This window comes from Ascaphus truei, chromosome 11, assembly GCF_040206685.1.
Source record: "Ascaphus truei isolate aAscTru1 chromosome 11, aAscTru1.hap1, whole genome shotgun sequence".
In the NCBI taxonomy this organism is placed as follows: Eukaryota; Metazoa; Chordata; class Amphibia; order Anura; family Ascaphidae; genus Ascaphus; species Ascaphus truei.
In genome coordinates, this window is record NC_134493.1 from 60,011,502 (window position 1) to 60,021,481 (window position 9,980).

At 44.2% G+C, this 9,980-nt stretch overlaps 1 protein-coding gene across 1 annotated transcript; it reads right to left on the bottom strand.

Annotated features, from left to right (window-relative positions):
- Positions 1–8,225: 8,225 nt before the first annotated feature.
- On the bottom strand, positions 8,226–9,764 carry LOC142463011 (olfactory receptor 5B21-like). The gene is made up of 2 exons (XM_075565204.1): positions 9,618–9,764; positions 8,226–9,229 (listed from the first exon to the last, which is right to left on the bottom strand). Exons 1-2 carry the CDS (start codon positions 9,625–9,627, stop codon positions 8,253–8,255), a joined length of 987 nt encoding a protein of 328 aa, XP_075421319.1. The 5' UTR covers positions 9,628–9,764; the 3' UTR covers positions 8,226–8,252.
- Positions 9,765–9,980: the final 216 nt, after the last annotated feature.

Below are 9,980 nucleotides of genomic sequence, written 5' to 3' on the forward strand. Positions count from 1 at the left end.
ACTAGCCATGTGTGCCAAGCCTGGAGGTAGGTTCTCCAAGTGCGTGGGGCTAGCGACTTCTGGATCAGGTCCGTAAGTCCGCTATGCCCATCTGCCAAAGGTGACGTGGGCATGTATTAGTGTAACCTTGCTAGCACCCTAGCATTCCTGAATAAGGCCCCTCAGTGTATGGGCCGTGAGTGAAATGGTCCAGCCATGCGTCCCAGGCATCCTCCTTGGTCATTTTCTCCCGTATGACATGCTGGTATATAGAGGCGAATTTAAGATTGCGACTTGCGAGTGTGGTTACCAAATTCTAAACATATTCTTACCGCGATGTTCCCCCATATGTTTTATATGTGTCGCATCTAAGGTCTATGTATTTAAGGACGTTCAGACCCTCTTCTGGGTGCTTCTCCAGCACCTCCTCCTCCTACTTAATTGAAGCTCACCCCCTCCCACATTTAAATGGTTAAGGGCTCACTCCATAGCATCTTCCACACAGGGGAACTTGTTTGCTTGCAGGATGGTTGTGACAACTCTAATACAGAGTGCTTTTCCTGGTAATGTACAGGTTAATAAAGGCTTCAATCAGACTTAGAACTTTGCAACTAAAATTGACAGATTTACTATAAATCATTCTTCCTGTTATTATACAGGTTACTAAGAATTTATATTAGCATTAGGGACCCCTGAATTGTGGTCTGCCGTGAAGTTGGCTCAGGGGCTTACAACATAGATATTTATACATATATATTTAGGCACTGTACCGTGTATGTGTTTCACTGGATGTGCTAAAACTGAGCTTTGTCTGTGTTTTATGTTCTGTCTCTGGTTTTAAATGCTTCTCCAGCAGGCAGCTGGCTAACACAAGGTAACCTCTTAGCCAGTTGTCCATGGTTTTATACTTACTAGCTCTCTCCTCACCTGTAGCCTTTGCTTTTTCCCTGGCCTGAAACCCATCAGCAAAAGGTCGTGTACGTCCATGAACTTTCCCTTTTATTATCTCACTTTGGGTGTAGATAGAAGAATCCGTTCAGCTACTTCCAGAGCAAGCAGGTAAATAGTGGCTGAACCAGCCTGGGTGGTGAATGATTGATACTGGTCCCCCCGCGCCCCCTGCTTGGCGTCGCACCCAGAGCGGGTGTCTGGCTTCCCTCCTCAGCGTCCGTCCGATCATAGTGGTACGGGGTAGAATTGATCAGCAGTACTGCCGCTCCTATTTTGACCAAAACTCACCAGTGAAGGAATGAACAAATAATTTATTAAACTACCTAAAACGGATACACCAACAAACAGAAAAGAAAACCTCCTCCCAAGCGTTTCAATTGAAATGGTCTTTCTCAAGGCGTGTAAACCGACTGGAGAGACGTCATAGCGCCGGCGTAAGTGTCCTTCCCTTTACATTAAAGTGTAAGCTCTTCGGGGCAGGGACTCTTCCTTAATGTTACTTCAATGCCTAAAGCACTTATTCCCATGATCTGTTATTTATATGATCTGTTATTTATTTGATTACCACGTGTATTACTACTGTGAAGCGCTATGTACCTTAATGGCGCTATATAAATAAAGACATACAATACAATACAATTGCTGGCGCTTACGTCGTCGTCCTTTATTTTTGGGGCCTTGCTCTCCCGCGCTGCCCCCTGCTTTGTACCGCTTGGCCTAGCCTTAAGTGACCGGTTAATCACCGCTGGCTCATTAAGAATTTATACATACAGGTTTAGTGAAATTGCGCTGCGCTCTCAGACGCTGAAACGTCGCTGTCACTATCTGAATCGCTATCACCCGTACTAGACTAGGATTTATTTCCTTACCTGGAATCTCGTTGCTCGGGTTAGTACCCTGCGCTGACCTGGCCTCAAGCGCGGTGACTGGTCCTCGGCGTCTGTCCCCCTCCTCACCATGCGTCGGTGAAGGTGAGTAGGGGTCCTGGTCCACATTCCATGCGTGCAATGACCAGTCATTGGCCGTCGCTTCCTGTGAAAACTGAGAGGACCCCATGCAGGATCCCAGGGCTGGGTCGCCTTAAATCCTCTCCCCCCACCCCCGCCGGTGACAGAGAAGAACGCCTGTGCGTAGAAGACCTGTAGGTGGCGCTCGAGAGGAGGAGCGGCGGTTCCCCATTGAAAGTGAATGGATTAATGCATTACAATTGGGATTCCTGGAAGCCAACCTCCGGAGACGAGCTGGCAGCCTGCCAGACCTCAAAACCGCAAGAGTAGCAATATTGTAAAAATAGAGCTTTGATCGCGCAATTGGCGTGGGAACTAGGGCCTCGGTCAAGTTCACGGCCAATTGGCGTGGGAACTTTTTTTCTAGGGCACCCAGAAATAAAATTCCTTTTGCCCCTAGATGTTAGGAACCCCCTCACTTGACCCCAACAGGGTCTGACAATTAATGGCAGCGAGAAAGGGTAGCGCCAACCAGGAGGGTCCTACCATTGACGTAATTGCGGAGAAAGCCGCGTGGCTTTCAAACACTAAGTGTGAAACAGGGTAAACTGAAAACCCATAACTCCGGTTCCGTGGGTACCCGAGGGTTGGGGTTTAGCAAGGATGTAGTCACTGCTCCGGCATGACTGCATGGCAATTTCCAGCCCTCTCCCCTCAACCGAACGGAATAGGGTTAACTGTTAAAAAGTGTGTGTGTCCCATTAACTTCAATGGTAGCGGAGGACCCATTGAATACTATGGCTGCACCGGCCCATGCATTTCCTATGGAGGCGCCGGCCTTATTGATTTTAATGGAGGGAAGCCGCGTGAAAAAACGGCTAAGTCAGAATGAGTTGAAACCTGGAACCCATAACTCTGGTTCTGTTCAACCTAGAGGGCTGAGATTCGGTCACCATGTAGTCCTAGTTCCGGCAGGATTGCATGGAAAATAGCGACCCTCTCGGGGCAACAGAACGGAGTCAGGGTAATGTGCTTTTTGTAATGTGCTTTTAAACTGAATTTTTGTATCTCCGGTTCTGGGGGTCATGGAAGGCTGATATTTGGCCACTATGGCAAGGGTCCTCCAGCATGAGGAACTGGACAATTTCAGCCCGCTCAGGCCCACAGAACAGATTATTTTAATATGTGTAGATATTAAGATATGTATTATCTTGTGGGTCTGGTATTCCTAAGCCCGGGAAAACCAGAGGCCAAATAGTATGTTAATGCTCAGGGGGGAGACAAGTGGTCTACAATAAGCCCCTGATCAAAGGCTCCCCCACCCTGCATGTGTATGCTGGAACAAAACAGAGCAGGACGTGGGTACTTGGGATAAGTGTTGTGTTTCATACTTTGGAACAAAGGGTTTCCTATCCCAAGCAGATTGGGCGACGCCAGTCTTGTGGGATGGGGGCTAAGGAAATAAGCCCCTGCTTAGAATAATATCCACCCAGTTGGCAGGTATTACTTTGCCTCTCAAGTGAGGTGGCAAGGAGGGATTAGGTGCAGATAATTGTCCTCCAATGACTTGCACTCAATGCCAGTGTATAGGAGTGAAACTCCATATAAACGAGTGTAAGCTCGATGCCCAGTGTCTTTCGTGCTTTTTCGTGATGTCTTCATTTGAACCTGTATTGCTGAATGAATTGCCAATCCTGTACCTGATTGCTTCATTGTCCAACCCTTAAGTAAATGCCCATTTTTTGTCTGTAATTTGTATCATCTTAATTGTTCTACATCTTTAAGGAATAAACTATATTTATTATATCTAAGTCGTGTTCAATTCAACCCAGATATTTTGGTGTATATTATACCCTGTCACAAGTTACTGTGACACACCCCCTCCCCCATTTCTATTTCACCCCTCTCTATTTCTCTTTCACCCCCCTCCCACCTCTCCATATCTCTTTCACCCCCCTCCCACCTCTCCATGTCTCTCTTTCACCCCCTCCTACCTCTCCATGTCTCTTGTTCACCCCTCTCACCTCTCTGTGTCTCTCTTTCACCCCCTCCCGTCTCACCATGTCTCTCTTTCAACCCACTCCAAATGACACACTAACACATTCAATCTCTCACCTTTTTACACTGCATGCAGCAAGGCGGTGCTGCATGAGCTGTACAGCACTGTGCTACCTAATGGCTGAAGGAGAAATTGCAGCTACCGACTGCTTTTCTCTCTGCTTCTGGCACCCAGCACCGCCCATCCACCTGCCCACCTGCCTGACCACCCCCCTGCCTGCCCGCCCCCTGCCTTGCCTATCCGTGCGCCAGCCTCGCGCAGCATGTGTTTTGGTGCCTGCTGGCCCGCAAACGCCAGGTTTTGCCGCCAGCCTGCGCCCCCCCTTAAACAATCTTGCGCCCCCCCCCCAGGGGGGGCAGTTTGCGCACCGCTGTAGTAGACCATGTGCAGAGAATTTTTTTGGAAAGAATGTGACGTCATCCAAAGGGTGTCACATGGCCAACAACAACCAATCAGATTGGGGATATATTCATCTCTCAATCGGATTGGCTGAAGTACCATGTGACGGAAGAAGAAGATGAAAGACCTCCAAATGGATTACAATTAACAGGTGAAGATAAAGAAAGAAGAAAAGGACTTTTGTGGGGGTTCTGGTTTCCCCGGACACCCGTGAGGACCCCTGGACACCAAGGGACCACCCTGGGACCCATGTGGGGCCCCTGGACACCGCGGGGACCAGTTGGAGGCCCCCAGACATCCACAGAGACCACCCGAGGGCCCCCGTCGGCCTCTAGTTTCATTCATGTGCATTAAAAAAATGTTTATGTATATTAGGTGTTATAGGGGTTGTTGGGGGCACAGAGGGTGGGTACAATGCATTGTTTATTGGGGGCAATTGTCCCCAAAAAATCTGCTATTTTGCCTTAATCCCTCTACATTGCCTTAGCGTATAGCTGCTAAGGTAATGAAGCTGCTTTAATGTAAATTTTTATTAATAGTGTGCAGGAGCAGGGGGTCTCCTGAGCTGAACCGCTTAGATTTGTAACTCAAGGACCCCCTGCTTCCAGAGTTACAGGCCCCGGTATGGGGCATCAGATGAGAGACTCATCGCCATTTTAAAATCGTCCCGTGACGTGGGACATTTAAATAATGAAGGAAATACCGGCACCCCATATCTGGGCATGTAACTCAGGAAGCAGTGGGTCCTTATGCTGGAGCCCTGCTCCCTACTTACACTGGAGCCCTGCTCCCCTCTCACACTGGAGCCCTGCTCCCCACATACAGTGGTGTCACTGTTTCATCAATGGCAATTGTGGCTTTGATTTGGGTGATTACATTCCTGATACCATCTGGATTTAAGCAAGAACTACTGAGGATTGTTTCGCTTCCTGCCACTGATGCTTGACTCCAGCCTGAAGTTGTATTATATCTATTCTCTCTCTCTCCCTCCAAATATACATAGAATTTTTTATTATTCTATCTGTATATATATGTATCTGCGCTGGAAACACAGTACATGCTACTGTACAATATAAGTAATATAATGTAAGGAGATTAATCCATGTATGGGCTATTCAAGGGTTTGGGATAACAATCATACCATGAAAAGGAGAAAAGACATGTTAATATTCTCTCCAGGAATTAACATGTCTTTTCTCCCTTTCATGGTATTATCACTCTTTGCCCTGGCCACCTGCTTTCCTCCTAGCTCCATCCTCTGGTCTTTCTTCCTCTGGCCTTTCTTCTGAAGCTTACTAAACTCACTGCTGTATTTATCCAAAAAGAACCACCCAGTCAGCCATTTTACCCTGTAAAATGTTATATCAAAACATGGTATTCACCTACTTTACAGATGTCATATGAACTACCTCTGAATATATAAGTAGTTTCAAACTTGCTGAATTGAAAAGTCTTATGGCAGCATTTTCCCCAGTTAGGACTTACAGCTGTTCAACAACTTTAGACCAAGAATTGACCTTTTAGGTAAATTCTGTCTGTCAGAATAGATATGACCTTTTACTTAGTCTCCAATGTACAATAACTGAACATACAAGTTACTGGGTGGGGTATCCTAGTTGGTAAGCCAGCATAGATGGCACTCAAGTTGTCCAGGAACCCAAGAGCTAATAATCACCCCAATGAATCCCTTAGTAGAATGATATAACCATGTACTGTAGCAGGCAGGAAACACTCACGAGTCTGCTGCAGCGTCCATGTTGTTCCCATGGGACCTTCAAGGTGTGCCTCCGTCCGTGAGGATAGAATGCAATAGAAGAGAGAAATGGTAGAGTACAACCGGAATTATCCAACAAAAGGGATTAAAAAGAGGCTTAATAAAGTGCTCTGTGTAGCACGAAACATGTTGGTAGGGTAATGCCGTGCCCTTTTTCCATGACTTTTAAACCCTTTTATGGATAACGCACTTTCCTCTTTTTAATCCCTTTTTTTTGGATAATTCCGGTTCTGCTCTACCGTTTCTCTCTTCTATTATACTGTATACTTTAACATTCTGACTTTGATAACAGATTCATTCGTTACAATATAATTATTGCTAAATTGGATTTCTTACAGCCCCACTAAATTAGATTGTAATAGAATCACTATAAATCATTCAAACAATCATACATATTTCATTCAAATATTATCAAACAGAATGTCAAAATACAGCACACCTCTGAATTACTCTTCCTTCACAATACATATTACCCATCGCTGAAAAACAATACATCATTTTATAACAACATACAACGATGAAGATAAATGAAACACTTATTTCCCAATACTGATACATTATAACAGTGTGTGTGTATGTTTATATACCTCGGGGATACAGTATACATTCCTCTGGTATATATGTGCCAGCTCTCATCACGTGAATGCTGCAGGAGAAGTGGGATTATACTAGGGGGTCTGCGATACCCTTCCTGTTTTATTCTATGCTAAAGCCATACTGTAAGTACTCACACATACATGGGAGACAGCAGATGTACACACAGGTAGTGAGTATCACCGTCTCTGCATTACAGCATGTGTGCCCCTGTACAGAGATCAGACAGATAGCTGGGGGGGCTCAGGTAATTACAGCTCCAGTCTCACAGTCCCCTCTGCGGGTTGTGTAAAAGTGCTGGGTTTGCCCCATTTTGCAGCCTCCCTCTTCCCCACAAAGAATGTTATCAGTCCTTAGAATTGACCTGAATATCTCCTGCTAGGGAAGGGTCTCTGCGTTACTCTCAGTGTTTGTAGGAAGGGTGATGTTCTCTGCTACTTATAACAGGCGGGTTATACACTTCTAGCCCAAATGTTTAGGGGAAATCACATTTATACTCGCAGGAGCTCGTTACTAATATATAGAGGAATATAATTATATTATAAAAATATATACACTGTGTGTGTGTTCCTATCTGAGAATATATATATTTTTATACTGTACATGACGCAGTATCCCTGATTTATATGATATGTCCCATGTGTTGTGCAGGGTCCCTGTAAGGCTCTTCCTTAATGTTACTTTAATGTCTAAAGCACTTATTCCCACGATCTGTTATTTATATTATCTGTTATTTATTTGATTACCACATGTATTACTACTGTGAAGCGCTATGTACATTAATGTATGTACTATGCTATGTACATTAAAAATACATTATTTATTTATATAAATAAAGACATAAAATACAATACAATACATGGCTGTTCTATACATACACACTATATATGCTGCAGGTGCCCCTCTGATAAGCAGCTGAGACAGGAATGAGAAACAGCAATTTCTGCTTCCAGGTCTTTTACTTCATTTTTTTCTGGTAAAATTGTGAAAAAACATGATTAATAATAAAAAACACAGAAATAGCAGGGAGAGACTGAGCTACAGGATGCTGAATTGTACGGACCATTCTTAATCCCTTCCCTGACACAGGACCCACTAACGCCAGAAACACTGCATCCTCTGCCTGCTCCTGGGAATAAAATGCTGGGATTCCTTTGGAACATCAGTTGCTGAATTTATTCCTTGTCAGGAATCAGCAAACATTGAGTCGCGCTGATTGAGAGCTGCCCTTTATATTCCTGTCACTGATTCCTTGTGTGTGGCCCCACTTACTTAGGGGCAGGCACCTTTGGGAGATATTTTCCCCTTATTAGTATTTTCTTTGCTTTACTTTCTGACCTGAGTAACCACATACACACCTGCTTTATCCAAAGCCTTTTATTCCCAAATTGTACATGTAATATTTCAGTATTAGATATATAAAAAGGAGACATTCTGCCCAAGAAGAAACCTCAGGAATTCTTCAAACCTTATGTAACACTAGCACAGTATAGAGCACCTACAGATCCCTCACATACCTTTCTCACCTTGATATGAATCCAGAACTCATCTATAAACTCAGCCTAATGTCTGTTCCTATGTGAAAGTGTTTGTGCAGAGTATTTCTAAGTGCTCCTTTGAGCTCCTTGTTTCTCAGACTGTAAATTAATGGATTTAATAAAGGGGTAATTACTGTATAAATAACAGACACCAGACTATCACTAATACCAGGGTGACTTGGTGCGGGACGTAAATATGTAAATAAAATAGTCCCATAATAGATAAAGACCACAGACAGGTGAGACGCGCAGGTGGAGAAAGCTTTGTGTTTCCCTTCCTTGGTCGGGATCCTCAGGATTGTACGTAATATGTGTATGTATGGGATAAAAGTGATTAACAAGGCAAATAAGCCTAAAGAAAATGCTGCAAGAAATATGGCCACGATATTTATGAAGGTGTCAGTGCACGAGAGCTTTAACAAGAGGGGCAGGTCACAGAAGAAGCTCTGGATGATGTTTGGACCACAAAATGTCAACCTGTGTGTACAAAGTGTATGTATCAATGAGTCGGAGAATCCAAGAGCCCACGCCACTGATACCAGTTGGACACAGACTTCCCAAGACATGACGTGAATGTAATGCAGAGGGTGGCAGATGGCAACGTATCTGTCATAGGACATCCCTGCCAGCAGGAAGATCTCAGAAGTGGCAAAAGTCATAAAGAAAAACACCTGAGCTCTACAAGCCGTTAGGGAAATTGTCCTAATTTCAGTGAGTAAGTCAGCGAGCATCCGAGGGACAGTGACAGAAGAAGTGCCGGCGTCCAAACACGCCAGGTTACCAAGGAAGAAATACATTGGGGTGTGAAGACGGGAGTCATTGTGGATAAGAACAAGAATGAGAAGGTTTCCTGTCAAAGTAATGAGATAAATTAGGTAAAATATCAGGATTAATATGTACCGAATCTTTGGGAAATCAGAGAATCCAAGAAGGAAGAATTCATGTGATATTGTTTGGTTTTCCTGGTTTGTGTTGATCATGTAGTCGCCTGCATTGGAAATCCAAGAAAGACACAATATTACAGGTGCTGAGAGGATACATAGTAACACAATATTACAGGTGCTGAGAGGATACACAGTAACACAATATTCCAGGTGCTGAGAGGATACACAGTAACACAATATTACAGGTGCTGAGAGGACGCACTGTAACACAATTGAACACATGAACCAAAGCTGGAGAAGAGATCAGTTTAATTATAACAGAGGATAAAAATGCAGCTCACAGAATAATGAATAAGGAGCAGAAACAATACATGAAACCTGAGTTATATATGAAGAAGTGAATAATTCCTAATCTGTGCAAATCATTTGCGATAATATTTTAGTGCTGTAGTTGTTCACAAATATACATCAGTGCTGTGTATCATTACTCACCAGAGAGCATCCTGTGCTGGGGAGGGAGCTGTTCCTGTGCTGGGTGAGGATGTGATGTTTGCAGCTGTAGTCTCTACAAGCCCTTTCTTAGGAATTAGACACAGCCATATGTGCCTCTCTTACCTGTATGTGATCACACGCGGTGTGAGTCAGTGTATGATGCACAGTGTCTCTCCCACACACACAGCTCTGCCTTATATAGCTCACTACTGCCACCTGTCACCTTTCTGGGGAACTAATTAAAGTTTGCTAATTTCTGGTCAGCCTCATGGGACGGAGGAAACATTTCTTACATTGTATCTCGGGGGATCTCACATCTGAGAAACTCTTTAGTACTTTATTTTAACTCTTTTCTGGGTTTAT